Raw genomic sequence first — 23,267 nt, forward strand, 5'->3', positions numbered from 1 at the left:
GGAAGGTGCTGTCGAAGGATGCTTTGGCGAGTTGTTGTAGTGCATCTTGTATTTGGTACACGCTACAGCCATGGTGAACTGGTGGTTGAGGAAGTGGATGTTAATGAGGTGGGTGAGCTTGCTGACGTGTGTTGCTCTGTACCCCTCACTCGAGTCGCGCCCTTAAGCAAAGAAGCAACTTGCAATCCGGTGTGAGGATTTGCCCTTTAGACCCCCTTTAAGTAACATTTTTGCTGATTACTTTGCCACAGCAACAGCTGTCGAGGACTAAATTAGATTGCCATTTGTTTGCATTTTAACCTGGCCAAGCGGCATTACTAAATTCTGCCCAAATACAGCTGGTGCTTGGTTTATTTTTGTCTTTCCAGCTGCTCCTTTCGAGTGAGCTTGCTTTCCCCATATCAGTGAGATGGTTTTTCCTTTCTGATGCTTTCTAATTGGCAACTGCTCAATATTGGTTCAAAAAGGATGCTGCTATACAGTGTTATACTTGTGTAAGAAAATATTCCAAGTACACACTCTGGTCTTTTGACTAGATAATTTTTTTTTAGTGATGTTGGTTGAGGGATAAATATTGGTCAGGACTCTGGGGAAAACTCTTCTTTAGAATAGTGCTGTGGGATCTTCGACATCCACCTGAGAGGGTGTCTCATTTGAAAAACGGCACCTCTTCACTGAAGGTTCTCACTCTTGCAGGGGTATGTTTTCACTGGAGCCAGCCAACAGTCCTTACCTTAGATTTTCAGCTGTGGCTCAGTGGGTTGCACTCTCATCTGAGTTCCAGTCTCACTCCAGAAACTTGAGCACATAATCCAGGCTTGCAGTTGGGTGCAGCACTGAGGGAAGGTTGCAATGTCACAGGTACCATCTTTCAGGTGTGGTGACCTCTCAAGTGGAAGTAAATGATCCCATGGCACTATTTTGAAGAAGAGTTCTCCCTTGTATCCTGGCCAAGATTTATCCATCAACCAACATCCCAGACGAACATTATCTTCTTACTTTTTTTTGTCATTGCCCTGTGGCCCATTGTGCCTTTTCTAGTGCTATCCTCTCAGCATGAGCTATCTACTGTAATACTATTTCTTTATATTTTCCTTATATTCTTTGGTTTTGTGCTGATATCCAGTCTTGAATGAGGTCCAAATTCCTCCAGCTAAAACCAAAGCCATGATCTCCCATCCCTGCCACAAACTCTACCCTAGCCTCTGGTTCCAGTGGTTAATGGATGCTTTTTGGACTGGGGGGAAGATTTGTAGTGGAGATCCCCAAGGGTCAGTGTTGGAACCCTTGCTGTTCCTGAGATATATTAATGACCTAGACCTTGGTGTACAGGGTAAAATTTCGAAATTTGTATATGATACTGTGAGGAGGATAGTGTAGAACTTCAAAAGGGCATAGACAATTTAGTTGAATGGGGCGGACAAGAGACAGATGACGTTCAATGCGAAGAAATGTGAAGTGATTAATTTTGGTAGGAAGGACATGAAGAGACAATATAACATGAAAGGTACAACTCTAAAGGGGGTGCAGGAGCAGAGGGACCTGGGTGTATATATACATAAGTCATTGAAAGTGGCAGGACAAGTTGAGAGGTTTTTTTTATTCTTTCATGGGATGTGGGCGTCGCAGGCCAGGCCAGCATTTATTGCCCATCTCTAATTGCCCTTGAACTGAGTGGCTTGCTAGGCCATTTTGAAGGCATGTAAGAGTCAACCACATTGCTGTGGATCTGGAGTCACATGTAGGCCAGATCAGGTAAGGGCAGCACATTTCCTTCCCTAAAGGACATTCGTGAACCAGATGGGTTTTTACAACAATCGACAATGGTTTCATGGCCATCATTAGACTAGCTTTAAATTCCAGATTTATTAATTGAATTCAAATTCCACCTTATGCTGTGGTGGGATTCGAACCCATGTCCCCAGAGCAATACCTGGGTCTCTGAGTTACTAGTCCAGTGACAATACCAGTACAGTTAGAGTGCAGTTAATAAAGCATACAGTATCCTAGGCTTTATTAAGAGGGGCATAGAGTACAAAAGGAAGCGGAGAGGAGAGCAGTCGGACCTGTGTGGAAACAACCAGAACTGGGAGCGGATAAATCCAGCGCGAGACTCGGGGCCTTCACTTACCTTCAGGAGCGGAGAGTATCGTGGATAGCACGTATAGAGAGGTGGTCACACTGTCGGCTCAGACCCCACAGGCAGGAAGAGAATGGGTGACCACCAGGCAGAGCAAGAGGACTAGGCAGGCAGTTCAGGAATCTCCTGTGGCTATTCCCCTGCAAAACAGATATACTGCTTTGGATACAGTTGGGGGGAATGGTCTCTCAGGGGAAAGCAGCAACAGCCCAATTCGTTGCACCACGGTTGGCTCTGCTGCACAGGGGAGGAGTAAAAAGTGTGGGAATGCAATACTTGTAGGGGAATAGATGGGCGTTTCTGTGGCCGCAAAAGAGACTCCAGGATGGTATGTTGCCTCCCTGGTGCTGGGGTCAAGGATGTCTCAGAGCGGTTACAGGACATTCTGAAGGGAGAGGGTGAACAGCAGTGGTCGTGGTACACACTGGTACAAACGACATAGGTAAAAAAAAAAAGGATGATGTCCTAAAAGCAGAATATAGGGAGCGAGGAAGTAAGTTGAAAAATAGGACCTCAAAGGTAGTGATCTCGGGATTACTACCAGTGCCACGTGCTAGTCAGAGTAGATATAGCGGATGAATACGTGACTGAAGTGAGGGTGTGAGGGGGAGGGTTTTAGATACCTGGGACATTGAGACCAGTTCTGGGGGAGGTGGAGCCAGTACAAATTGGACGGGTTACACCTGGGCAGGACCGGGACTGATGTCCAAGGGGGAGTATTTGCGAGAGTGGTTGTGGAGGGTTTAAACTAAAATGGCAGGGGGGTGGGAACCTTTGCAAGGAGCCGGAGGAGGTGGGGGGGGGATCGAAGACAAGAACAAAAGACAGTAAGGGGAATAAGAAAAGTGATCGGCAGAGAAATCAAGGGCCAGAATCAAACAGGGCTACATGAAAAAAAGTGGGAAGAGAACAAGTCATGTCAAAAAGACGAGCCTTCAGGCTTTGTGCCTTAATGCGCGGAACATTCGCAATGAAGTGGATGAATTAATCGCGCAAATAGATTCAAACTGATATGATATAGTCGGGATTACGGAGACATGGCTGCAAGGTGACCAGGGATGGGAAATGAACATCCAGGGGTATTCAGTATTTAGGAAGGACAGACAAAAAGCAAAAGGCGGTGGAGTTGCATTGCTGGTTAAAGAGGAAATTAACACAATAGTGAGGAAAGATATTAGCTCTGACGATGTGGAATCTGTATGGGGAGAGCTGAGAAACACTAAGGGGAAAAAAAACGTTAGTGGGGATTGTATATAGACCCACAGACTGTAGTGGTGATGTTGGGAATGGCAGTAAACAGGAAATTAGAGCCGCATGCGATAAATTAACATCTGTAATGGGTGACGTTAATCTGCATATAGATTGGGCAAATCAAACTAGTCACAATACTGTAGAGGATGAATTCTTAGAGTGTATACGGGATGGTTTTCTGGACCAATATGTTGAGGAACCAACTAGAGAACAGGCCAAACTAGATTGGGTATTGTGTAATGAGAGAGGAATAATTGACAGTCTAGTGGTGCGAGACCCCTTGGGGATGAACGACCATAATATGATAGAATTCTTCATCAAGATGGAGAGTGACGTAGTTGATTCTGAGACTATGGTTCTGAATCTTAGTAATCTTAGTAGTTGGCCGTGACGGATTGGGAAATGTTACTTAAAGGGATGATGGTGGATAGGCAATGGCAAACATTTAAAGGGCACATGGATGAACTGCAACAATTGTTAATCCCTGTCTGATGCAAAAGTAATATTGGAAAGGTAGCCAAACCATGGCTTACAAGGAAAATTAGAGATAGTATTAGAGCCAAGGAAGAAGCATATAAATTTGCCAGAAAAAACAACAGACCTGAGGATTGGGAGCAGTTTAGAATTCAGCAAAGGAGGACCAAGGGGTTGATTAAGAAGGGGAAAATAGAGTATGAGAGCAAGCTTGCGGGGAACATAAAAACTGACTGTAAAAGTTTCTATAGGTGTGTGAAGAGAAAAAGATTAGTGAAGACAAATGTAGGTCCCTTATAGTCAGAAACAGGGGAATTTATTATGGGGAACAAAGAAATGGCTGACCAACTAAATGCGTACTTTGGTTCTGTCTTCACACAGGAGGACACAAATATCATACCAGAAATGTTGGGGAACACAGGGCTTAGTGAGAGAGGAACTGAAGGAAAAAATGGTGTTGGGAAAATTGATGGGATTGAAGGCCGATAAATCCCCAGAGCCTGATGGTCTGCATCTCAGAGCACGTAAGGAAGTGGCACTGGAAATAGTGGATGCATTGGTCATCTTCCAAGATTCTATAGACTCTGGAACAGTTCCTACAGATTGGAGGGTAGCTAATGTAACCCCACTATTTAAAAAGGGAGGTAGAGAGAAAGCAGGGAATTATAGACCAATCAGCCTGACATCGGTAGTGGGGAAAATTCTAGAGTCCATTATCAAAGACGTAATAGCAGAGCACTTAGAGAACAGTGGTAGAATGGGGCAGAGTCAGCATGGATTTACAAAAGGGAAGTCATGCTTAACAAACCTACTAGAATTCTTCGAGGATGTAACTAGTAGAGTTGATGAGGGGGAGCCAGTGGATGTGGTTTATTTGGACTTTCAGAAGGATTCCGACAAAGTCCCACATAAGAGATTAGCGTGTAAAATTAAAGCACATGGGATTGGGGGTAGTGTATTGCGATGGATAGAAAATTGGTTCGCAGACAGGAAACAAAGAGTAGGGATAAATGGGTCTTTTTCCAAATGGCAGGCAGTGACTAGTGGGGTACTGCAGGGATCGGTGCTAGGATCCCAGCTAGTCACAATATATATTAATGATTTTGATGAGGGAACTAAATGTAATATTTCCAGATTTGTAGATGGCACAAAACTAGGTGGGAGGGTGAGTTGTGTGGAGGATGCAGAGAGGCTTCAGGGTGATTTGGACAAGTTGAGTGAGTGGGCTAATGCATGGCAGATGCAGTATAATGTGGATAAATGTGAGGTTTATCCACTTTGGTAGCAAAAACAGGAAGGCAGATTATTATCTGAACGGCTATAAACTGAGAGAGAGAGATATGCAGCGAGACCTGGGTGTTCTCGTACATCAATCGCTGAAGGTAAGCATGCAGGTCCAACAGGCGGTAAAAAAGGCAAATGGTATGTTGGCCTTCATAGAGGATTCGAGTACAGGAGCAGGGATGTCTTGCTGCAGTTATACAGGGCCTTGGTGAGGCCACACCTGGAATATTGTGTGAATGTTAGTGGATGGGGTGCTAATCAAACGGGCTGCTTTGTTCTGGATGGTGTTGAGCTTCTTGAGTGTTGTTGGAGCTGCACCCATCCAGGCAAGTGGAGAGTATTTCATCACACTCCTGACTTGTGCCTTGTAGATGGTGGATAGGTTTTTGGACGTCAGGTGGTGAGTTACTTGCCACAGGATTTCTAGCCTCTGAGCTGCTCTTGTAGCCACGGTATTTATATGGCTACTCCAGTTCAGTTTCTGGTGAATGGTAACCCCCAGGATGTTGATAGTGGGGGATTCAGCGACGGTAATGCCAATGAATGTCAAGGGAAGATGGTTAGATTCTCTCTTGTTGGAGATGGTCATTGCCTGGCACTTTGTGGCACGAATGTTATTTGCCACTTATCAGCCCAAGCCCGGATGTTAACCAGGCCTTGCTGCATCTGGACATGGGCTGCCTCAGTATCTGAGGAGTCGCAAATCATGCAGAGCATTGTGCAATCATCAGTGAACATCCCCAGTTCTGACCTTATGATTGAAAGAAGGTCATTGGTGATGCAGCTGAAGATGGTTGGGCCGAGGACGCTACCCTGAGGAACTCCTGCAGTATTATCCGGGAACTGAGTTGATTGACCTCCAACAACTACCACGATCATCCTTTGTGCTAACTCCAACCAGCAGAGAGTTTTCCCCCTTATTCCCATTGACTCTAGTTTTGTTCGGGCTCCTTGATGCCATACTTGGTCAAATGGGCGCTGCACTTTAGGAAAGATGTGAAGGCATTGGAGAGATTACAGAAAAGATTCATGAGAATGGTTCCAGGGATGAAGACAGACTGGAGAAGTTGGGACTGTTTTCCTTGGAGCAGAGAAGGCTGAGAGGAGATTTGATAGAGGTATTCAACGTTATAGAGTCATAGAGTTATATAGCACAGAAACAGGCCCTTCGGCCCATCTTGTCTGTGGCAGCCATCAAACACCCATCTATTCTAATCCTATTTTCCAGCACTTGGCCTGTAGCCTTGTATGCTATGGCGTTTCAAGTGCTCACCTAAATACTTCTTAAAATGTTGAGGGGTCTGGACAGAGTAGATGGAGAAACTGTTCCCACTCGTGAAAGGATCAGAAGTGAAAGGGCACAGATGTAAAGTGATTAGCAAAAGAAGCAATGGCGACATGAGGAAAGACTTTTCATGCAGCAAATGGTTAAGGTCTGGAATGCACTGCCTGAGGCAGGTTCATTTGAAGCATTCAAAAGGGAATCAGACGGTTATATGAAAAGGAAGAATGTGCAGCGTTACGGGGCGAAGGTGGGGGAATGGCACCAGATGAATTGCTCTTTTGGAGAGCTGGTGCAGACACGATGGGCTGGATGGCCTCCTTCTGTGCTGTAACAATTCTGAGATTCTATTTTCCTCCCTGGCCACTGTCTTAGGATGAACCAGACTGTTTGCAGTCTTTGCATCCTATTTGACCCCAAGCTGAGCTTTCAACTCCATATCCTCTTCATCCACCTGCTTTCACCTCTAACATTTCCTGTATTCACCCTGCCTCGGTCCTTCTGCAGCTGCAAATCTTACCATGTCTTTGTCACCTTCAGAATTTACTATTCTGATGCTCTGCAAACTTGCCTCCCATCCTTCATGCTCTATGGATTTCAATTTATCCAAAACTCTGCTGCCTGTATCTTATCCGTTGCTGACCTAGATTTGGTGCCAGGTCCCCCCAATGCCTCAAATTTAAAATTCTCATTTAAATCCCTCCATGTTCTCACCTCTTTCGATCTCTATAACTAACCTCCAGCTCCTCCCCCAAACTCTGCATTCCCAGACTGTGCATTCCTCCCTCTCTTCACCCGAGTATTGATGGCCATGCCTTCAGCTGCCTAGGCCCCACACTCAAATCCCCTCCCTAAAATCTTCCATCTCTCAAGATCCTCCTTAAAACCCACCTCTTTGACCAAGCTTTAGGTCAACACTTCTAATAACTCCTCCACTGGCTCAGCATTTATTTTTGCCTAACTATGCCTCTGCGAGACACCTTGGATAATTTTTCTACTTAAAAATGCTACATAGATGCAAGTTGTTTTTAAAGATATATCCAGTTCCCCATTGAGTGATGCTCCAGTCTTCGTAAATCAAATAGCCTTTGTGTGAAAACATTTCTTCGAACTTCCCCCATGTTCCTCCACACAGTTTGAAAGAGTTGATCGGCCAAGTGACCACCTGTTATTCTGTACTATTCTATGATCCTGTGTTCTTTTAGTAATGTTCTTGAGTTGATGCAATCTTGCTGCTGATTCACCAACCACTGGAAGCAATCTTTCAGTGTTTACCCTGGCAAAACTTGAGACTTTTGAAAACACTATTAGATCCCCTTTAACCTTCTTTATTCCATTAAAGAAGTTCCAGTTTTTTTAAGCTCTTCTAAATTCGTCATTCTCAGTATAATCATAGGGAAGCTTTACTGTCCTCTTTCCATGGTTTTAATATCCCACCTGTATTGGTGTGGCCAGAATGGTGGCAAATACTCCCAAGTGTGGCCAAACTAATTTCTTGTTAAAAATTCAACAGTACTTGATTTATTTCATGCCCCAGTGTATTAAACACAGAATCTTGATAGAGTATTTTAACATAACACTTTGTGGCAACTGAAGTATTCAGAAAAATAGTTTCCCCTCATGTCCTCGATAAGACTATACTGTTACAGAGATAGTGTGCACAGTGCACTTAAAATGATGAGTCCAGGCGCTGAACGACGTAAAAATGCTGCTGTTGTAGGTTGTTGTGTTCTTATTTTCCGCTCCATTTCGCGTCCTTGCTGTGTTACATTTGATGGCTTGACGCCAAAACTACCCTGTCTGTTTCTAAGGTAACAGACCTCAAAACCTAATCAGAGTTTTTCAAGGGTAAAGAAAGTTTTGTGTGGTTTCTTGTGGGTTGGTAGAGTGCAGGGGAAAGAGGCCTCCGTTAGAACTCCCTGGCTGCTGTTTGTGGAGGCCCCCATTACAATGAATGGAGCAGCTGTGGCAGGTCCTCCCGGTGAGTGAGTAACATCGCTAGAGTGGCTCTGTAAAGGAGATGGGTGGGAATTCCGTGCCACTGTCAGGGCAGTGAATTTGAAATTTAAGGGCGACCTGCCTTAGTGATCCTTTTTCACGTTGACCTTGCTGCAGTACTTTCAACATTAAGTACTCCCTCTAGTCTTCACTTCTTCAGATGTTTGGAAGTTCAGTCATTTCCTACTTTCCAATGGGTCAGGTATTTCCTTTATTGTGACAGTTACTCCTGGGTTACTGTCCCACATACTTCAGCCATGCTCCTGTCTCTAGACCAAGTGGCCACTCGTCAGGTGTGAGCCCAGACAATGAATGTCAGCAGGCAATTGGCAATTCGACCATGGAGGCCACCACAGATATGTCACAGGCCACCTATGCTGTGATGCACCCCTCCTCCTCCCCCCACCATCCACCACCCCCCCCCCCCCCCCCTCTCCCACCCCCGTCCAAACCCCATACCTCACTGACTCACATTCCAGGCTCATTCTTGTAGAGTTACTGATGGGAGAAAAGTACTCGTGGAACAACAGTAACCTATAGAAAAGATGGGAGTAGGGGGGCGGATTTGATTGGGGAACGGGTGTAATGTGTGTTTTGCTGCAGGGCAGTAGCACACGAGGAGGGAGGAGCAGTTCTCTCCCGGCAGAGATGACAGTTTGGCCCTGAGCTATCCTTTTGTAGCAGCACTTTACTGAAATCCATCAACAGACATTCAGATAGTGTAAATGGCTGAGGGCACCTTTAAAAAGAGGATAGAGGATGTATATTTTAAAGATTCAAAGTATGGTATTTAAATGTTCTTAAACTTTCTTGCAGGTGAATGTCTACGTGTTGGGAAAGACTTTTCTTCTACTGGCCAGAGAGCTGTGTATAAATGCTCCAGCGATAGGTCTGTAAGCAATGATTCCTTTCACACACTGTAGTTAATGAGTAAACCACTGTTTGTTTTTAATCCACACTAGTGAGCAGAGCCTGCCTTGGCTGTATAAAACACTGTATGACTTTGAGGAGAAAACGCTGTCACTGAGACGTACAGACAGGAAGATTCTATCCGCAGTCTGTGCTGAGTTAGCTGATCTGCGCCAGAGGTAATAGAAGGGGTGCTGCCGTAGTTGCAGGGAAAAAAATGTTTGGTGCTTCCTGCTGAAGGTTCACAATTGAAAGGTGACCACGTATATGTAATGGGTTGATGGGTTATGGAGAACGGGCAGGAAAGTAGAGTTGAGGCCAAGGTGAGATCAGCCATGATCGTATTGAATGGCGGAGCAGGCTCGAGGGGCTGAATTGCCTACTCCTGCTCCTGGTTCTTATGTTCTTATGTACCAAGAGCCACACGTCAGCAAGTGGGTAGGTTTGTGGAGCGCATGAAGGATAAGAGAAGATAGTAGATAAAAGGCTAATTAGTTATTTTTCCCTTGGAGAAATAAAGACTTACATTTATGTAGCCTTTTTCATGACCACCGGACGTCTTAAAGTGCTTTATAGCCAATGAGGTACTTTTGAAGTAGTGTCACTGTTGTAGGAAATGGTGGCAGCCAATTTGCGCACAGCAAGCTCTCATAAAAAGCAGTGATAATGACCAGATAATTTGTTTTGTGATGTTGATTGAAGGATAAATATTGCCGAGAACACCGGGGTGAGTTCCTCTGCTCCTCTTCGAAATAGTGCCATGGGATCTTTTATATCCACCTGAGTGGACAAACTGGTCACCTGAAAGATGGCCTCTCCGTCAGTACAGCACTTCCTCAGTGTCAGCCTAAATTTTTGTATTTAAGTCTCTGGAGGGGGCTTGAAACCAAGACCTTCTGACTCAGAGGCATGAGTCCTACCCACTGAGCCACAACTCAGATGGGGTTGAATGCAGGTGGAGTGTACATTGGCAAGGAGTCTGCTCAGGGTCCTCGATAGAACACAGAAGCAGTCTCCTGATGGTTCTGGTTTGTTCAGGTAGAAAGTATCTTGTACTACACAGACCAGGTTTATGCTGAATTAGTGGTTGCAGGGGTGCTGCATTTGGCTTTGGGCTCAAGAGGAGCAAATTGACTGGGATTCTTGCTCCTAATTGCTATCAAGTGATCCAAGCTAAAAGTGAGTTGTGTGGGCATTTGTTTCAATTATTCATTCACAGAATATGGGTGTAGCTGGCAAGACCAGTATTTATTACTATTCCCTAATTGCCCCTGAGATGCATCCAGTGTGACTTGTTAGGCCATTTCAGAAGGAGGTCGAGTCAACCACATTGCTGTGGATCTGGAGTCACATGTAGGCTCGAGTGAGAAAGGGCAACAGCTTTCATTCCTTAAAGGGCAGTAGTGAACCGGATTGGGTTTTTATAACACTCCACTAGTTTCATGGTCACCATTACTGACACTATTTTTTTTAATTCAAAATTTATTTAATTAACTGAATTTAAATTCCTCAGCAGCTGTGGTGGGATTTGAACTTGTCTCAATCATTAGTCTGGGCCTCTGGGTTACTAATCCAGTAACCTAACCACTCTGCTACCGTACCCCTGTAGATTTGTGTGGTGCTTACCGTAATCGAATATCCTGAACCAGGCTCATTTCACAGGCAAGAAAGTGAAGTCAGAGGTTAGTTACAGCATCTTGCTTCGTGCACCTACTTGTACTCTGTTCAAAATGACCTAAAGGAGCTAGTTATAACCACCAGTGGTATGTCCAGTTGGTTGAAGTGCAGCTTTGATTGTAGCAGATCAAATTCAAAACGTGATAACCCAATTTTTTTTTTCTAATAATGTGTTCACTAGAATTGACAGCTCACTTAGAGCAAGGACTGAATAACTATGCCATACAAATCAGGTAATCGGTGTGATGTTGGGTAAAGTTCCACAGGGTTAGTACTTCATGAACTTAAGCCTAGACGTTGACTTTGTACATCACAAAATCCCAAGACAATACACAGAAGTGAAATCAGACAGAAATGAAGGCCGTCAATGAAGATATTAGGAGGGATGACAAAAAATTTCATTGAAGAAATGGGTTTTAAGGAGGTTCTCAAAGGAGGACAGGAAGATGGTGGAGGTGCGGGTTGAGGGGAAGATCCAGTACTAAGGGCCTGGATGGTTGAAGGCACGGTCAACAATGGTGGGGCGAAGGTCAGAAGGGATGCACAAGAGGCAAAAGTTGGAGGAACACCGAGATCTCAGGGTTGTAGGGCTGGAGCAGGTTACAGTTGGGGAGGAGCAAGACCATGGAGGGATTTAGAGAATGAGAACTTGAAATTGGAGGTGTTGGGGACTTAGAGCAAATGTAGCTCAGTAAGGTGGGTGAACAGGACTTGGTGTGGGTTGCGATACATGCAGCAGAGTTTTGGATAAGCTGAGATTTATGAAGGGTGGGTGATGGGAAGTCATCCAGGAGAGCATTGGAATAGTTTTGTCTGGAAGTAAAGACATGGATGTTGGTTTCAGCAGCAGTTGAACTGAGGCAGAGAGAGATGTTAAGGAGCTGGAAGTGGGCCCTCTTAATGATGGAGAGAATATGGGGTATAGTTTTGCCAGAGACAGTGACTAGGGAAGAGGTTAGAACTGGTTCCAAGGTTATGGAGATTGTGATGGGGACCGAATATGATGTCTTTAGTCTTGCCAGTGTTTAACTGGGTGAAATTGTGTCTTGTCCAGAACTGGATGTCAAACAACAACAGGCAGTGGAGGGCTTGAGCGAGCTGGTGGTGAAACAGCTTTTGGACTGGGCTGGGCTGGAGTGGGGTGGGGAGAGAGAGCTAACACAGCTGAACTTCTGCACAAGCATTTTTCAGCTGGGTCACTGGACTGTGAGCTGAACCCTTGGCTGTCGCCACCCCCAGGGGACTGAGCCAATTGGCAGGGCCGCAGTTGGAGATTGCCCATCTCATCACAGACCAGGGAAAGAAGCTCAATGTTTGCTGCAAATGTTTCACCTTTTGGAAAACATGATCCATCTTACACAAAGCAGTCAAGAAGTGTGCACCTTAAGGAAAGGGTCTGATGTGATAGCCAAGATCCACCCTGTGATTAATTCAAGATTGGGAAATACTCACATTTTGGACTGAGGTTAGTGCAAACAGAATTTTTGGGGAAAAAATTTGCATGCCTAATTTCGGATTTGAGAGATTGATGAGGAAACTGAAGGTTGCGACTGTTGAAATCCGGTGGAATAAACAAGCCTTTTTATTCAGGTGATTTAAACATGCAGTCAAGGAAACTGTTCAGTTACGTCACATTTGCTGTTTTGCTTGGCTCTCTGAATGAACAGTGCTAGTCGTGTCGGGTATTATGTGGGCACAGAGAGTTTAGGCCTTTGTACCAGTGATCATTTTCCATGGTAAAACAGCTTTGCAAAGCTTTTCAGAGTTGAAAGCCATCTTATTTTGTAAGTACAAGAGAGGTATGGTGAAAGAGAGAATAAAAAAGAGTGCTAGACACAAAGCCAGATAGAAAATGTGCAGAGTAAGGCAGAATGAGGGGCAGAGAGAAGTGGTGAGGAGCGCAGAGATGTGGGGCCCCTAAAAAGGTGGCGAGGGGTGCAGAGAGGCTGCAGACTATTTTATAAATAGTTGGATTCTGTAAGGAGACCCTTTCGTCACCAGACAGCTGTAGGTAGGTCTGTGCAAATTGATTGTTAATACTGGATTTGAAAATAAATGAAAGTTGCACGTGCATTGGGGGTGTGAGGAGGTGATGGTGCATATCAAAATCGTTAACAGACACTAGAGAAGACTTGCAGGATGTGCAAATTCCAGATTCCTGAAAATGGATGTGCAATGGCAGGTTTTAAAAAAGTCATGAAATTCTTCTGTTATTCTTGTGTTGCCATAGTTTTGCCTGTTGCATCTTCTGACGGTAGTTAATGAACCTCCATACAATGGCAAAGCATCTGTGGGTGGGTGTGAGTGGGTTACTGTTTGTCTTTGCGGGTGCGACAGCCAAACCTGAATAGTAATCGGCAGAGTGCTTGGCTTGTCTGTCTCTCACTCACACACCTATTTCTTTATCTTGCATGCTGTCTCTCATTCTCTAAGTCTTTTTTCTGTTTGTGTGTGCCTTGCTTTCTTTCCCACTTGGTCACTCTGTCTCACCATCTCTCACTCTTACTGCCTATCTGTCTTACTCTCTTGATCTTTCTGTCTGTTTCTTTTCTCTATTTGTCTTGTGCTAATGCTAGAACTGTATAAAACATTATTTCGGCCATATTTACAATTCTGGTCACCATATTACAGAAAAGATGTGATCGCACTAGAGGGTACAGTGGAGATTTACAAGGATGTTGTCAAGACTGAAGAGTTTTAGATATTCAGAAAGACTGGATAGGTTTGGTTGTTTTCTCTACAACGGAGGAGGCTGAGGGGATTTTTAATTGAGGTGTATAAAATTATGGATCTAGGTGGAGTGGATAGGAAGGACCGACTCCCCTTAGTGGTCACTAACAGAGGGCATAAGGATAAAGTAATGAGCAGAAGGATTAGTGGGAAATTTCTGGGGAAAATATTTAACCCAAATGGTGATGGAGATCGGGAACTCACTGCCTGAAAAGGTGGTAGAACAGAAGCCCTCGTGCATTTAAAAATTACTTGGATATGTACTCGAAGTGCCATAACCTATAAGGCTATGGACCAAGAGCTGCAAAGTAGGATTAGGCTGGATAGCTCTTTCTCGGCTGGCACAGACACGATGGGCTGTAAATTTCTGTGATTCTCCTCTCTTTCTTTCTCTTGGTGTCTCTCTCTCTTTCTTTCTCTTGGTGTCTCTCTCTCTATTACAACAGTGGCTGCACCTCAAAAATAAAATACTCAATTGGCTGTGAAGTGCTTTCAGATGTCTAGTGGTCGTGGAAGGTGCAATATCAATGCAAGTCTGTCCTTTATGTCTCTCCTAGCTCTCTCTCGCTTCTTCACTCTAGTTCTCTCTCTCCTTCCCTCTGAGTGTGTTTCTCGTCCCTTCTCTGGGGGTCTCGATCCTTCTCGCTCCACGTCTCTCAGGGCCTCTTGCTCTCGCTCTCTTACCTCCCCCCCCCCCCCCCCCCCCCAACCCTACTCCCCCCTTCTCTAGGTCTCTCCTCACTCCTGCTCCTCTGGGTCTCTCTCTCGCTCCTTCTCTCTCTCGGTGGGTCTTTCACGTTCCTTCTCTCTGGGTCTGACTCTCTCTCTCTCCCCCCTCTATCTCGCTAGCTATCTTTCTGGCTTTCTGTTACTCTCACCCTCAGCCTATTGATCTTGCTCTGGTTCTTGCGCACTGTTCCCAATCACTGTAGCTGTCTTACCAAGAATAGGTCCTGGATCTTACCGTACATTTATGTCTGTACCTTCTTTTGTTTTTAATTAGGAAAATGGTGGGGCTCTCTAGAATCTGGATTCTGAAGTGACTTCTTTCTCTTTCCTGCTCCTTAGTGTTTGACATGCTGCCTCCATTATCAGATCGCTTGCTGCTATTCAGCAAAATGACTAAATGTTTCAGGCAAGCAAACATCTTTTATTCCCCCGCCAAACCCCTCCAATTTGCATCTCCCTTATGAAGGTGTTGATTCCTTGGTGGGGTACAATTCCAGGGATGCTGGCCACCCTTCCAGTATCTTACCCTAGTGATCTTTCTTTGGCTGATCTGATCTCACGTGACATTTTGGGAGGGCCTCATTTCTTGATCAGAATTCAGAAGTTTGGCTCGATCTCCCAGCCCAGGAATGCTGAGGTCGATTTGTATCTCAAATGTTGCTCTGCTGCTTAGCTATCTCAGTATGATTGAAAATTGAACAGAATATTGTCTACATTCTGTGGCTTGTCTTGTGAATGTGACACTAATTCACTGAAGTGTGTGGACACTTGTATATTGGTTAGATTGTGTACCTGTCAAATAGTAAAAGCATTGATCTACCGCAAGGCTCTTTAAGTGTGCAAATGGTATATTGTGTTAAAAGCCTTTTGACTATGCTCGTGTGGAAGGGACTACACATGTGTAAGTGGTTCCACATCTGTAATGTAAAAGGGCAGGAACATCTGGGTCTTGAATTAATGGCATACAATGGAAATGCGATTTATCTGTTTTGTCCATTTAATACTTAACTTTTCTCCACCCCCCCTAAAATTGGTTTATTGCTTTCTGCTTAAGAGTTTTGATTCTCTTGTTTGTTTTCCATTGCCCAAGCAGTTTGCTAATCAGTTACCAGGTCTCTGCATCAGTGTGAGAAGCCAACTTCATGGCCCATCCTGTTAGGCTATGCCTGTATATTGCAGCACACAGCCATGATGTATCTTGTACTTGCCTCTTCCTGCAAGCAGACTAGAAGAAAATTCCAAACTGCATTCTCTGCCTTTTGGTAACTGTTAGTTTTGCAGAAACCCCTTTTTCTACAGTCCTGAATTCCACTTCCAGCAAGTGATATTAAAAAAAGCTCCCCAACAAATATTTAACATGTGGCCAATTCTAAGTTAGAGCGATAAAGTTGGGCTATCACAGCTTGAAAGAAAAAGCCTACAAAGGAAACTTTTACTCATGATGGTGCAGCATGTCAGTAGCAGAGCACTTCCTATATATTTACTGTCAACGTTGAAGGCCCCAGGACAGGTGTGGCAGTTTGCTGAGTAAACCTCTCTCTGCACTTCCCCGACAGTACGCTCAGCTCCAAGCTCAGAACAGCACCTCTCAATGTTATGTTTTCCCATTCCCTCTACATTACCAATGAGTGTTCTGCTGTTGGGGCCGGATTGTTAAGCTCTAGGATAATGATTAGCCCGACTCTCTTCACATGGGACATGGCTTTAAAGACAGATTTTCATGGCATCACTTTAGGCTGCATTTGAACTGTGGACCCGGGGGAGGGTAGAGGCCATGGGATGGTGAGCCAATCGTCTTTTTAAAAAGTTCTTTCATGGGATGTGGGCATCGCTGGCAATGCCAGCATTTGTTGTCCATTCCTAATTGCCCTGGACAACTGAGTGTCTTGCTAGGCCATTTCAGAGGGCAGTTAAGAGTCAAACACATTGCTGTGCGTCTGGAGTCACATGTAGGTCAGAACAGGTAAGAACAGCAGATTTCCTTCCCTAAAGGACATTAGTGAACCAGATGGGTTTTTATGACAGTTGGTACTTTCATGGCATCATTGCTGAGACTACTTTTAATTCCATATTTTTACTTATTAATTGAATTTAATAAGTTATTTTAATAAGTTATGTAATTTAATATGGTGGGATTTGAACCTGTGTTCCCAGGACATTATTCTGGGCCTTTGGATTACTGTCAGTGACATTACCACTACCCCACCAACTAAACCACTTCATTCAGCTCCCATGGGAGTGAACTTTAAGGATTATTTCAAAATATTTACTTTTTGGCCACTCCTGTGTTTTTGTATTAACACCTAAACATGCCTTAACACTCACTCAGTTTATTCTCTAAGTGATGCCATGGATACACACACCAACAGTCTTATTCAAGGAGCTTTATCTCAAATATGCCAAAAAGTGCACGGCAACAATTCCTTAAGCCAGGATACTGAGAGGGAAAGCTATTGTGCAGTAATTATATTGACGAATGATTCAACGGAATGATACTGGGGAGAAGGTTATTTCATCATCACCACCTCCCCACCCCAAAACACATGTCAACAAGTAGAAGCTGGTTGCTTCTCCACAACATGGCAAAGTCATCTGTGGTCTGCTGGTTTGGCAATTCACAGCAGGAATAACTAGAGTTCTATGGCAGCAGGGCCCCTGGCTTTGGATAGTGCTTGGCACAGGAGACTTGATGGAAGAAAGGAGAGAAATGTAGTAACAGCCACTCAATTTGCAAGAGAAATGGTTCTTAACCTAGTACTTTCATATAGAAGGCAATATGCAGTACAGAGTGGCAGAGGGAGACAGTGATAGCATATTCAAGAGGAAACTGGGCAGCATTTTGGTAGAAGAGTGATCTGGAGGTAATAGAATTACCAAATTTTGGAACCTGGTCATTTGGATTGCAGTGATCTATTCTGGTCCTGTACCTTCCTAAACTGCAATAAAGACAACTTCAGGATAAAATATAATCATGTAAAAATCTTTATACTGTACAGTTTTTTCACTTGCAAATACACTGAGGTGTCAAAACATGTCATTCGTTGGTCAGCTTCAAGCCACTTTAAACAGAACATCTGTACAAAAAAAGTACAGCACAAAAGGAGTGCACTACTGAAAGCTGCCCATTGCAGCTTCAGTAAGTCAAATAAATAAAATTAATTTACAATCAAACATTCCTTCAATTTTGAAAGATAGTTTGAATCTGCAGTTGATGTAATAGGACCACGGTAGTGTAATATATTATCAGTTGCAACAGCAAGATGATTCCTTGCTGTGCTCCCTTCTGTTAGCAGCAGTTTGATGCAAAACATCTTTTGTTTTTAGTTTCAGGGAGGCAGGTTTAAGCATTTTTTGTTCATGCATAGAAAATAAGTTCAGGGATCTGCCCCCCTTGTACCCCAGTGCCATTGGTGCTGTCAGATGAGCACTGGAACTGAAATGTCACTTTGCCGCACTGCACTTCTGTCATTCCCTCTTGCCCGAAGTAGCTCAGTTCATTGCCATCCAGGATGGCACTGGCAGTGTAAAAGGTGTCCTGCTCCACCTGTACTGGGTGTTCGAACCAGACGGAGAAGGTGGTGCTGGAGCCGTCCGATATGAACTTGGTAAAGTTTTGAGCCAGGACCACTCCCTGCCGCTTCAGTTCAATCTTGACGCTGTACTCTGCCTTGCCACAGCTCGAGCCGTACAGCCCGAGCCCAGCGATGAAGATGCGCTTATCTACCGCGAATTGGATGCTGTCGCAGCGGCCTCGGTACCTCCACTGATTGCTGCGGTAGGCGGAGGACTGGAAGCGGTGGCACCGCTGAGATGCCAGACCCTTCCTCTGGGAAGTGGGGAATTCCAACTGGGGCTTCTTCAGGGCCGTGTACCACAGGAATATGTCGTGGGTCTGCTCCAGGGTCAAAAGGTCGCACTGTGCGGCCCCGTTGGCAAACTCCTCCAGTGTCATGGTAGGAATGCGAACTATGTAGAGGGCTTTGCCCAGCACGCCCCTCTTGTTCCGGGCACTGGGTGGCAGCCCTTGTCTTTTACACTCCGCCTCTGCCCAGCTTAGGATGGCCTCGAACACAACAACCTCTTTGGTGTTGAGCGTCTCCCGCGACAGGATGATCTCCAAAGTCTGCAAATCAATCTCACAGAAGCCCTCTGACCTTAGGGCTAGCTCGGCCTGGGCATCTATCACCTCCCAGCAGCGCTGGGTCAGCTCGGGCTCCTCAAACAGTCTGCTTTGGGACAGTAGGACACAGGCGTTCTTCGCCTCCAGGCTGGTCTCCAGGAAGTTAACGCAGGCCTTTGCCAGATAAGGGACAATGTACTTCTTGGCAGCATACAGAGAAGCCAGCACTGTGTCTGCTTCCAAATCAATCTCATCACTGTACAAATATCTGCAGAAGGGGAGGGGAGAGAAACTGGGTGAAAATTTCACTCAGATCAATTAAATCCACTATAAAATCCCATGCAGAAAAACCGATCCATTCTAAAATATCATATCCCCTTAAGAAAAAGCACAGGTAGTATCTAAGAGATTAGTCTACTAGTTTTTAAAAAATGGTTAATGAAATGACAGTCTCCCAAAATAGTTACTTATACTCCCCACACTGCACCCCCGTCCAAGCCACATACTGAATCCTCTTACTTTAGCAGAATAAGGAAAGCTGCGGGTTCCACATCTGGAATATGAATGTCAGATTTATCCTCGGCAAGTTCTCCATAAAACATGGCATAGAAAACGGAACTCCCAACGGCCAAAATGTACTGGAAGGGAACAACACAAGTTCAAAACAAACAAAAGATTAGAGCGCGCCGCAGACATTAGCAACGCCTCCCCATTGCAGGACCTTACATGCAAAAGAAATTCCCATGTATGTAATTTATAATTGTGCTTAACTACTTTTTAAAAAAATAATTACAGTTGCCAAGCGTTTGTGTTAGAGTCACTCCCAGTCACGCAACTTTTCAATCACAGTTTTTAAAGGAAAAAAAAATTTGATTCCCGTGCCGTTTGCAACCCTCTTAATTTATACATATGAATCGGTCTTTGAAAAACCTTTTCCTGGTAATTGAGAAAAGTCCCGTGATTATTTACACACACACCTTATGAGCTGGAACTCTCTGTGATGATCCTGGGGAGCCCACGATGAAATGTACATCTGCCATCAGTTCGTTATTGTACATCATAGCATTCCTGGGACAGGGAAGGAACAAAACATTTTATTTATTTTTTTAAAAACCCAGTGGTGATTGGATTTTTCTTGCAATCCTTGCAAAAAAAAAGCAAACAAATGATTTAGAAGAAGTACTTACCTTTCCCGCAGAGTGGGGTAAAAGGACTGCCAGTTACTGTTCTGGATATGGTTGTTGTTGAGGTTCTGTTGCTGACCCTGCCTTAACAAGAGGCTGCGCTTGGAGCTGCTGACCGTGTTACCGGTGCTGCTGCTGTTGTTGCTGCTACTGTTGTTGCTGCTGCTTTCGCTGGATTGCAGGCTGCTGCTGCTGTGTTTTGAGGGATACAACTCTGCAGCCATCTTCTTGCCGAGCGAAAGCGTTACGATCTCATAGCAAACTGGCAGCTTGCTGCTGTTGCTACTGCCCTCCCGCTTCACACTCTTAGACTTTTTCAGGGTTTCTGAAAAGCGTTAAGAGAAAACAGACGTCAGAGAGGCGTGGAGAGAATTCACAAACATTTAACATACAAATAGAAAAATAAACTTTCTGTCCATTTACTGACCCTGGATATATTTCACGAGCAACATAAAGATCCTGGATTGCTTTAGTTTAATTTTCCACCAATGGATGCGAGCCAGATTTGCAGTGAAGTTTTTTTCACCCCTTAAATCAGTGACCACATCTAGTTGTAAAATTGCGATTTCCCCCCTCCACGTCCTCCGACTTAAATCACAAAGATAAAAATAGTCCAATAAATATCCGAGCAGTCGTTTGATACACAAAAAAAAACTTGTTAAGCGATATTGTTGCAGTTTTTGTTCTTTTTCTTTGCAAGATGTTCGTCCTTTCTGGCGTAAAAGTTGAAAGCAGAGTGATCCCGGGTGCACTTCTGGCTGAGTGAGCACGGTCCAGTTCCCAGCGAACGGAACACTTAAAATGGTATTTAATTCCGATCCTTATACACTGTACTCGAAACCTTCCTGTAATCTCTAAACTATCAGATTCTGCTGGCTCTCTTTTTACTAACAGCAGGTGTTCACGTGATGCCAACTTAACCCAAACATCAGGCTCCAATAATAAAGGAGGAAGGGAGGGGGTGGAACAGGAGGGAAAAATGAGGGGGAGGGATGAAATCCCAGCCAGCTCAGCAACCATTGATCAGAATATTAAAATACAAAGAAAAAGGGGCCGGCAGAGAGAGAGAGATTTGAATGTCAATCTTCAATCAGTCCACCCACAGCAGAGACAGAGAGAGAAATACAATTCTATAGTTAGTCGACACATCAATATTGCATATTTATGTATTAATTCGTGTTAAAGTATCCACTGGTTCAGGTTCAAACCGATGAGAAAAGTTGGCTTGGGAAATCGGAGCCAGGAAGTTCAGTTCCGACTCGATTATTCACAGTTTTTTTTTTAATGCAGCGTTTGTTTTGCCAGTAATGCCAATTGTTTCTTTCCCCACTACCTCCACACGTTAACGATGCCCGCAAACCGGGGTTTTTTTTTTAAATGTAAAAGATTACACGTAGATCAATAATTGCAAACGTCGGCAGGGACACACAGGGGAAAAAAAGACACACAGCTCTATCCGCTCCGCCGCATTGAGGCCAATATCGGATAGGATCATTACAACACACGCCATTTATTTTGCATATCCGCTGAGCTGAGGTTGTGCGAGGGCCGCTACTGTACCTGGGCTGCTTTCAGTTGAGGTCGGTCAGGAGAGAAAAGGCGTAGAAAGTTTGGATTCCGCGATCCTCCCAGCAGCAGGAAGCCATGATCCAGCTCGAACCCAACAGCCCCCTTCACCAATCCAGCGATTCAGGAATTGGAAATGAGACAGGCCGTGGGGGTTGGGCTTAAAAGAGAAACAATCCTGCTTTCTCAAACGATGCCGAATTTCATCAGCAGAGGGACTCCGAGCTCCCAAATAAACAAGGGTGACAAATAAAATGTCAGATCCGTGCCTTGCAGGATGTAGGATTTAAAGGGCACCTGTTGTTTTAAAAAGCGTCAAAGCTTTGTTTATCAAACACTGGGCACCATGATACAAGTTTCAAACATCACACCTAGACACATAGAAAGAAACTTGCTGATGCTGACTTGCAGCTGATCTGGCCCTTGTGAAGGTTGCTGTCAGTTAACCCTTCCAGTGCCACAAAAGGGTCAATTAAAATCCTTCAGTTTAGAGGTGCTTACATTTGGCTTCATTAACATTGGGTTTAATGAGGAGAAAGAACAAAGAACAGTACAGCACAGGAACAGGCCATTCGGCCCTCCAAGCCTGCGCCGATCTTGATGCCTGTCTAAACTAAAACCTTCTGCACTTCCAGGGACCGTATCCCTCTATTCCCATCCTATTCATGTATTTGTCAAGATGCCTCTTAAACGTCGCTATCATACCTGCTTCCACCACCTCCCCCGGCAGCACGTTCCAGGCACTCACCACACTCTCTGTATAAAAAAAAAACTTGCCTCGCACATCCCCTCTAAACTTTGCCCCTCGCACCTTAAACCTATGTCCCCTAGTAACTGACTCTTCCACCCTGGAAAAAAGCTTCTGACTATCCACTCTGTCCATGCCACTCATAACTTTGTAAACCGAAAGATCACCGATTATTACCCAGTGACCCTACTGGTAACTTGAAAAAAAAACAAACCTAGCTATTGGTCTAAGACATTCTTTTCGTTTGGGCCTCCTTATCTCGAGAGACAATGGATACGCTCCTGGAGGTGGTCAGTGGTTTGTGAAGCAGCGCCTGGAGTGGCTATAAAGGCCAATTCTGGAGTGACAGGCTCTTCCACAGGTGCTGCAGAGAAATTTGTTTGTTGGGGCTGTTGCACAGTTGGCTCTCCCCTTGCGCCTCTGTCTTTTTTCCTGCCAACTACTAAGTCTCTTCGACTCGCCACAATTTAGCCCTGTCTTTATGGCTGCCCGCCAGCTCTGGCGAATGCTGGCAACTGACTCCCACGACTTGTGATCAATGTCACACGATTTCATGTCGCGTTTGCAGACGTCTTTATAACGGAGACATGGACGGCCGGTGGGTCTGATACCAGTGGCGAGCTCGCTGTACAATGTGTCTTTGGGGATCCTGCCATCTTCCATGCGGCATACAGTTGTGTTATAACTAAAATGTAAAAGCAAAAACAAAGTCAATAAACATTGAGTAGTTGACATCCATTTTGGGTTTTAAAAACTTGAAGGTTATACGAGTAAGGAAAAACTGAGGGCGATGTGCAACAATTTTTTTATATTCATGGGATTTGGGCATCACAGGCATTTATTGCCCATCCCTGATTTCCCTTGAGAAGGTGGTGGTGAGCTGCTTTCTTGAACCGCTGCAGTCCATGTGAGGTAGGTACACCCACAGTGCTGATAGGAAGGGAGTTCCAGGATTTTGACCCAGCGACAGTGAAGGAACGGCGATATAGTTCCAAGTCAGGATGGTGTGTGACTTAGAGGGGAACTTGCAGGTGGTGGTGTTCCCATGCATCTGCTGCCCTTGTCCTTTTAGTTGGTAGAGGTCACGAGTTTGGAAGGTGCTGTCTAAGGAGTCTTAGTGCGTTGCTGCAGTGCATCTGGTAGATGGTACAGACTGCTGCCACTGTGCATCGGTG

The 23,267-nt window shown here is 44.7% G+C and overlaps 2 protein-coding genes across 7 annotated transcripts in view; one reads left to right on the forward strand and one right to left on the reverse strand.

Annotated features, from left to right (window-relative positions):
- The window catches only part of LOC137373561 (transcription factor IIIB 90 kDa subunit-like), a 436,816-nt gene that overhangs the window by 164,511 nt on the left and 249,038 nt on the right, over window positions 1-23,267 (forward strand). For 2 of the 4 annotated variants that reach the window (XM_068038499.1, XM_068038501.1), the window contains one exon: window positions 9,246-9,318. In XM_068038499.1, coding sequence (XP_067894600.1) covers window positions 9,246-9,318 — 73 coding nt within the window. Of the gene's footprint in view, window positions 1-8,327; window positions 8,413-9,245; window positions 9,319-9,436; window positions 9,518-23,267 lie in introns of those variants that run through there. The other 2 variants (XM_068038500.1, XM_068038502.1) reach the window with 2 other exon arrangements.
- On the reverse strand, window positions 17,434-21,482 carry btbd6b (BTB (POZ) domain containing 6b). Of its 3 annotated transcripts, none has more exons than XM_068038498.1 (5): window positions 21,339-21,482; window positions 19,782-20,103; window positions 19,572-19,662; window positions 19,114-19,232; window positions 17,434-18,886 (listed from the first exon to the last, which is right to left on the reverse strand). In XM_068038498.1, the coding sequence occupies exons 2-5, from the start codon at window positions 20,000-20,002 to the stop codon at window positions 17,830-17,832; spliced, it is 1,488 nt and encodes a 495-aa protein (XP_067894599.1). In that variant the 5' UTR covers window positions 20,003-20,103; window positions 21,339-21,482; the 3' UTR covers window positions 17,434-17,829. The 3 variants fall into 3 exon arrangements, with proteins under 3 accessions (XP_067894599.1, XP_067894597.1, XP_067894598.1); XM_068038496.1 differs by lacking the exon at window positions 21,339-21,482 and adding an exon at window positions 20,206-20,699; XM_068038497.1 differs by lacking the exon at window positions 21,339-21,482 and adding an exon at window positions 20,206-20,697 and having other exon boundaries at window positions 17,434-18,862.

This window comes from Heterodontus francisci, chromosome 9 (genome assembly GCF_036365525.1).
Source record: "Heterodontus francisci isolate sHetFra1 chromosome 9, sHetFra1.hap1, whole genome shotgun sequence".
NCBI classification, from domain to species: Eukaryota; Metazoa; Chordata; class Chondrichthyes; order Heterodontiformes; family Heterodontidae; genus Heterodontus; species Heterodontus francisci.